General features: G+C 55.3%; 1 protein-coding gene across 4 annotated transcripts in view; it reads left to right on the forward strand.

The window, feature by feature from the left end:
• The window catches only part of cgnb (cingulin b), a 16,091-nt gene extending 10,662 nt beyond the window's left edge, over positions 1-5,429 (forward strand). For 2 of the 4 annotated variants that reach the window (XM_086178437.1, XM_086178436.1), the window contains exons 9-21: positions 33-59; positions 462-582; positions 795-995; positions 1,065-1,157; positions 1,231-1,485; positions 1,566-1,736; positions 1,845-2,006; positions 2,102-2,191; positions 2,308-2,391; positions 2,468-2,586; positions 3,516-3,624; positions 4,042-4,205; positions 4,455-5,429. In XM_086178437.1, coding sequence (XP_086034563.1) covers positions 33-59; positions 462-582; positions 795-995; positions 1,065-1,157; positions 1,231-1,485; positions 1,566-1,736; positions 1,845-2,006; positions 2,102-2,191; positions 2,308-2,391; positions 2,468-2,586; positions 3,516-3,624; positions 4,042-4,205; positions 4,455-4,572 — 1,714 coding nt within the window. In that variant the 3' untranslated portion in view covers positions 4,573-5,429. The other 2 variants (XM_086178438.1, XM_086178439.1) reach the window with 2 other exon arrangements.
• The last annotated feature ends 1,901 nt before the right edge of the window (positions 5,430-7,330 follow it).

Genomic DNA, 7,330 nt, shown 5'->3' on the forward strand with positions numbered 1-7,330 from the left:
GCACTCTCTCCCCTGACTTCTCGCCCCGGCAGGAGCGGGAGGCCCCTCGGCTGTCCAAAGTGAGGCAGGAGAAGGATCTGGTGGTGTTTCGGCTTTGAGTAGATGTAGACGTGCCCCCGCGGGTGTTTCCCTCAGGGCGAACTGTGTGTGTGTGTGTGTGTGTGTGTGTGTGATCCTTCATTAGATGGCCAGCCACTTTACTAACCAATCCAGTGATTTTTTTTAACAAAACCCGATCACCTTATTTTTTAATTTGTGTGTGTTTGTGATTCAATTTTGAATCCTGAAATTGATTTTTTTTTTTTTTTTTTTTTGGATGGGCTGATTATGTGATTTGAAATAGATGAGAACAGTAACCCCTTTGAGCAGTCTCTGCAGCCGTCGGTGTGTGCAGTGTGTGTGTGTGTGTGTGTATATCTTCCAATGCTCGGTCTCTCACGCGCACTCCGTCTTCCCTGCAGGCTGTTGAAATCTGGCTTGGAGAAGAGCGAGCTGGAGAGCAGGACGAGGGACCTCCAGGATTTGGTTGAGACGATGAAGAGGCGGACGCCCTCCCCGCATGATGGCGTCTCTCTGGCCGAGGTGATTCACGCGTCCGTCCGTCCGTCCGACGGCAGAACGCGGATCCGACTCGCCGTGCGGGTTGAGATGCGGGGGCTTCTAACCGATCCGCGCGCGTGCGGCTCGAATCACTTTCATTCATTTTCCCACCGCCGCACTCATCCCGACACACCGTTGCGCGGCCCCCGCCGCATTCCTCCCACGTTATTCATCTCCCGACCGCTTATCCCAAGGAGCTTCGGCGTTGCCATGACGATCTGAGTCGGGCCCGCGCCGATCTGGGCAAACAAAAGGGCGAGCTGGAGGAGAAGAGCGAGGCGCTGGAAGGCCTGAGGAAGGCGGGCGGCGAGCGGGAAGCCGAGCTCCTGTCGGAGATCGGCAGGGTGAAGGAGCAGTGGCTGAGGGACAAGGCCGAGCTGGAGAAGGCGAAAGAGGTGAGGCGTTCTTTGGATGACTGACGTCGAAATAAAAAATGACATTTTATCCGTTCCTCTCCTCGGCAGGCCGGCTCCTCGGCGAGGACCGCGGCGGAGCACAGCGCCAACCTGGAGCTCCAGGAGGAAAACGCTCGCCTCCGGGAGAGGCTGACCCGCATGGTACCGCCGGGAGGAGGGGACTGACATTTCGAGGTCTTTGTTTCCGTCTTCTAATGGCGGCGTTTGGCTCCAGAGGATCCAGTCCAGCGCGCCCCGCAGCTCAGAGGCCGAGGAGGCCCTGGAAGCCCTGGAGGACGAGTGCCGCTCCCTGAAGTCTCAGCTGGAGGAGGCCAGGAGAGGAGCGGCGCGCCTGGGCAAGGAGAGGGAGGAGCTGAACCGGCGGCTGGAGGAGAGGGACCTGGAGCGGGAGGTCCTGCGGAGGGGCAAGAGCGACCTGGAGGAGCAGAAGAGGCTGCTGGATCGAGCGCTGGAGAAGATCAACAAAGAGGTGCGCCGGCGCCCCCGCTGCCGGCTGCACGCGGCCGAGCCGACCGGTGGCTTCGCCTCTCAACGCCTTCTTTTTCCCAGATGGAGCTGATGATGGGAGACTCCCGGCAGTCGGTGAGCGCCCTGCAGACGCAGCTGGACGAGTACAGGGAGCGCTCCAGGAAGGAGCTGCTGGAGGCCCAGCGGAACAACAAGGACCGGCTGGCGGAGGTGCAGAGGGCGCAGAGCAACCTGAAGGCCCAGCAGGAGGAGGTGAAGGACGGAGAGCAGGCGGCCGGATGATCCACGCCTGATCTTTGCAGAGGAGGAGCAGCACGTGCTCCGCGGCGGGTGGCGATCCCTCACGTCTCCTCTCCGCAGGTGTCCCGTCTGAAGAAGGAGCTCCTGGCGTGCAGCGAGGAGCGTGACAGCGCTCAGCTGGAGCGGGACCTCCTCAGCAACCGCCTCAAGCACCTGGAGGAGGAGCTGGAGTCGGAGAAGAGCAGCCACGCCGAGCGGGCCAGGGAGGTCAGGGGCCTGGAGGTGAGGTCAAAGGTCGCAAACGGGGATGGGAGGATTTCCCTGAAACGTGTAATACATCAATGTGTGTGTGTGTGTGTGTGCGCGCGTCCACGCAGGATAAAATGAAGATGCTGGAAATCGAGCTGGACGAGGAGAGGAGCGGCGTGGAGCTGCTGAACGACCGCATCGCGCGGAGCAGAGACCAGGTGACGGAGTCAAAACCCATTTCAAAGCATTCGCGCAGATACGCACTGCGTGCGTTCACGTGGTCGTTCTACTATTTGCTTCTTGTAACTCCCTTCTTCTCCTCTCCGTCTCTCAGGTGGACCAGCTTCGCTCAGAGTTGATGCAGGAACGCTCGGCCAGACACGACCTGGAGATGGACAAGAGCGCCATAGAGCGACAGGTCTGCGACGGCGACGCACGGCGGACGGATTTGTTTCGCTGTGTTCCCGTGTCATTCACACACCCGCGTCTTGCAGGTGAAGGAGCTGAGGTCCCGTGTCGCAGACATGGAGGGACAGACGCGGCCCTCGGCCGGAACCGCCGCGCTGGAGAGCAGGATCCAGGAGTTGGAGGAGAGGCTGCGCAGCGAGGAGAGGTATGACCTCTGACCTTCGCCTCCGGGCGCCACGATCCCGCGAGCAGACGTGCGGATAAACGCAGGAATGTTTGGAAAATGCTCCTCCGCCCCCGCGACATGGGAAACGGGAACAAGACCGGCCGTGGAATCCGCACGCGGGTTTCTTCCAGACCGCCGTCTGAGAAGCGGTGGGAGATCCCGGGTCACCTCGCTGCCCTCAGGCTGTGGAAAGAAGAAAAACCATGATGACATTGAAAGTACAATAAACTCTCCGGGGCTCCTGGAACGGCTCAGGACCAAAATATTTACCTGATCCCTTCAGGCAGCAGACCACTCGGGGCGGCTGGACTGGGATTACGCGTGGTCCCGGGGATTAGAATTAAAACTGGCAAAGCTGCTTTCAGCCTCCACGCCGCCCGGCTCGGGAGCGAAACGCAGGAAGACCCGAGACTGGAAACGGCGGCGAGCGTTCCCTCAGATCTCGATACATATTCCGCAGCCCTTTTTTTCTTTTGATTCACGCGAAGATGCTAATTAATAATTTAAGTTTACAACATTCCTACCGGCGCCCGCGGTCTGTTCATCCTCTCCCCTGTGTCTCACCGTCTTCCCGCCGGGCGCTCTGAGCGGCGCCGAGCGGGACGAACGCGCACGCCTGGCCTCCGAGGCTCCCGAAACCCGACATAATAAAAATACACGAGGAGCGATGGCTCACACCGAGGGTCTGCCTGCAGGGGCGCCCTTTGACCTCTTAAAGAAGCTCCTGAGTTTAAAAAAATCGCCGGATCCCCGGCCAGTCCTTCAAACTCCTCCCAGAGGTACGGGAGGACCTCTGTGAAGATGCTCCAGGTGCCAAACGGATGGATCCTCCGGGATCGGCCGGCACGAAAACAGACGGAAAACTGTAAATAGCGCAAATCATTGTTGTGTTTTGGTTTCCCCTCCAGAGAAAAGGCGAGCATCCAGGCCTCCCAGAGACGGACGGAGAGGAAGCTGAAGGAGCTCAACGCCACGCTGGACCAGGAGCGGAGCCAGCACGTCGAGCAGAGGGATCAGGTCGGCACTCGATGGCGTCGAAGTTGCTCTTTGAACAAAAATCAAAATCTAAAATACTGACGCGCCTGTTGAAGTGAGACGGATGAAAACACTGTCCTCCTCCAGGGGGAAGTGTCTCGGGGTTTAGATGTTCCGGTTCGTCCGTAAAGGAAAAACCAGACGGTTGAGCGTTCTCGTTCTCGTTTAATGTCGAATTGCCGTAAAAGACACCTCACTTACCCACGACTCATCTCCTCTGTGTCCTCCCCCGACCCAGAGCGCTCCCTGACCTCCGACCCCCTCCCCCTCTTCCTTCCTCCATCAACCCCACCACCTCCACCTTTCTTTCTTTTTATAGAACATACACCCGACCCCTTTTCTAACCTCCCCGACCTCCGCTCCCCCTCTAAACCCCTGCCTCTCCCTTTCCATTCCCAGCTGTCGCTCCGCGTGAAGGCCCTGAAGCGGCAGGTGGACGAGAGCGAGTGTGAGGTGGAGCGCCTGGAGGGCGTCCGCCGGAAGGTCCTGCGGGACCTGGAGGAGCAGCAGGAGCTGCAGGAGGCGCTGCAGGCCAAGGTCACGGCGCTGGAAGCCGAGCTGAAGTAAGCCCGCTGTGGGGAAACCCTGCTCGGAAATGCCGACGTCCCGCTCGGACGGCGTCGGATGCATCGCCTAGCGACGGGTTTTCTCCCCCTGAAGGTCACATCCGTTTTAAGCCACGCAAAACCCCAACCTTCTCAAACGCCCGTCTGACAGAAACCGCATCCGTCCATCTCCTGTCAGACGCTAGGTGGCGCTTCGGACGAACGCACGTGCGCTGAGGTTTTCCCGTGTGCGTCTTCCCTCACCAGGCGGAAGGCGCAGCAGAACCATCGCTCGGCCCTGAGCTCCGAGGAGGAGGACGCCACGTTCGACTCCCACATTAACTCCCTCCTCAACGACAGCCACCTGCAGAGCAGCAACTGCTAGAAGAAGGAGACGTGACGGCGCAACAACGGAGAGGTGGACGTTTCCGTGGACGGACGCCTGCCGGGAACCGGGGGAAACGGGGGCGGATTTTTTTGAGCCGATGCCCCGATTGTGTTGCGTCCGTCACCGGATGTCGCCCTATCTGAAACAAAAAAATGGATTTGAATGTGTGTGTGTGTGTGTGGACTGTTTATTACTATAATATATCATCATAGCGAATAACAATTGCACGGTTTTCCATTTCCCTCCAGCTCTACCATGCGGGAACATCTTAACCAAAACAAGCTCCTTGGGTGTTTTCTTTTTGCCGGTGCATGATTGGTCGCCCCGCCGACCGCCCCGTGATGTGAGCAGCGTCTCTCTATCCATTTTTTTTGTTTTTGTGAGTCAAAAGTCACGTGGTGTTTTTTTTTTTTTTTTTAAATCGTTACCTCTTGAACCGTTGGAAGCGGCGCCCCAGACAATCACGTATTTACGATCCGCTCAGTCGCAGCTCGTCGAACCTTCGTTTTCACTCAGATGCCTGAAACCAGAATGTTCCTTCGTTGTCGTCTCACTTTGAATCGTTCTAAATGTTGCACGCGCCGCCGTCTCGTACCTTCCCTTCTGGAGGCTAATTTTGTAAGTGTGTGTGAGTTTAGGTGTTTCCCGCGTCCGTCGTCGTCACGACCGACGGACGAGGTTCCGACGGCGCTGTCACGCCTCCGACCAGCTGTGAATTAAAGATGCTATTTTGTAAATGTGTAATTTCACTGCCGGCGTAGAGCTTTGTAATCTTTTTTTTTTTCCCAGATTTCCAGCCGCAAAATTTGAGGTATATTTTGAAACAAGACACCAATAAAAAGAGGTATAAGTTATTTTTCCCGCTCGTCCGACTGTTTTTCTGCGTCCGTCACCTTGACGACTTGAACTTCACTTTCACAGAACCGCATTTTCTTTATTCTAAAGTTTCTGCATTTTATCAAATCATCTAAAATATCTGGAGGTTCAAGGAAACCTCTGCCGCAGCCGTTTTCTTTTTCTTTCTCTCCCACCCGCGGGCTGTTTTAACCTCGACTCTTCCCTTGACGAGCCGCATTATCGACATGCTGACAGAATGATACACCCACCCGACGGCGCGAGCGGCTCCGCTCTGAATGTGTGTGTGTGTGTGTGTGTGCGTGCAGCCCTCCCTGCTGTTTCAGGAAACCGCCAGCGCCAGCAAACAATGTCCCCTGCCGGCCGGTCGGCCAGCGCACCAATCAATACCTGCCTTGTTAAATATTTAAACGCCGTTTAACAGGCTTGTCAGGCGATGGGAGGCCAGCCTGGACCGGAGCCTCGCTGCCTTCTAGTACTAAACACTTTTGTTTTTCCCCGAATTATGATTCTTCTACTAATCCTGCACGCAGGGTGCGGTGGACCTGGAGCGGATCCGGCAGGGGTGTAACCAGCTGACAACCAGCTAGTCTCACCTACACACACTGTTAGCGTCTGCAGCGAAGACGCAGAACCCGGAGAGAACCGGAACGTCCGCTGGAACACTCGGTAATGAGGTGAAAATGCTGATCACAGTGCCGTTCCATAAATCAATGTGTTAATATCCAAACATCCTGCTTCTAAATCCCCACACACACACACACACACGCTGCTGCTTCTCTGAAAGGCCAGTCTAGAAAGGTGGGGTCACCCGAACGCAGCGGGTCTGTAATCCCGACACACTTTGCCGTAATTACCGGAGACGTCAAGCTGTAATCGCGACTCCTCCCAATCTGACCTCCATCTCTTTCTCCTCCTCTCTATTTTAAGACGCTCTCCTCAAACTTACGCTCGTCCCGGTTTCTCTCCCGCTCTCTTTTTTTTTTTTTTTTTTTTTTGTCGTGTTAAATCTGACAAAGATCTCTTCTAACGTCACGGTTGATTTACCGCCGTTCAAAACAGATGGCGTCCTGTTCTTACAGCCTTTGATGACAGAGGCTGACAAATTATAACGTCGACGGCGGCGCGTCGTGTAACTTTCATCCCTCGAAGCGGCGGCGGGGAAATAAAAAATAAAAAAAAGACCCCGTGAGAGGAGGCGAGCGCCGGTTTGTCGGCGAACACGTCTCTCTGACAGCCGCCGTGTCACGCCGGCTCTGCAGACACGGCCTAGTTTTGCACACCCAGATTCCTATCTGTAAGATTTTAACCATTAATACACTTTAAATTGTTTTGGTTTCTTTCTCCCTCCGGCTCAGAGATGAATTAATGATCAGCCTCAACTGATGGAAAGTCGTGATCTAAAATTTCCCTGCCGTTTTTTTTTCTTTTTTTAAACTTCCCGCGCAGGTGGCGACTAATCGGACAAAGCGGCGTTTTAGAAAACCCTGTTGACTTTGGGCGGGCCTTCTTTCAGAACGCGCCGTCTTCTTTTTGTGCATTATTTGAATTTGTAAGCGTACAAAGAAAGCGTTAAAAGAACATGAAAACGTTTGACCGAAAGCAGAAAGTGTTTGTGGAAAAGAAAAGAGACGGGATTATGTGATCATTTATCATTTTAAAAGCGTGTAAAAACAGTGAAAATACCTGACGCAGTGGCGCGGAAACCTTTTGAGTAGCGTTTGTCAATCGTGTTTTTAAAGCTTTCGCTCTCAGTCGGAGCAGGGGGAAATAAGTTCGCCCGCGCAGCAGCCGGGGACAAGAGTAGAAACGCTGCCATGTGACAGCAGGGTTATCAAACCGGGCTCGATCCAATTTGCAGGTCTGGCACAGATTTAGCTTGAAAGGGAGAAGAGACGGC

This window comes from Fistularia commersonii, chromosome 30 (genome assembly GCF_037954325.1).
Source record: "Fistularia commersonii isolate RoL2024-O1a breed Wild chromosome 30, RoL_Fcom_v1.0, whole genome shotgun sequence".
Classification (NCBI taxonomy): domain Eukaryota; kingdom Metazoa; phylum Chordata; class Actinopteri; order Syngnathiformes; family Fistulariidae; genus Fistularia; species Fistularia commersonii.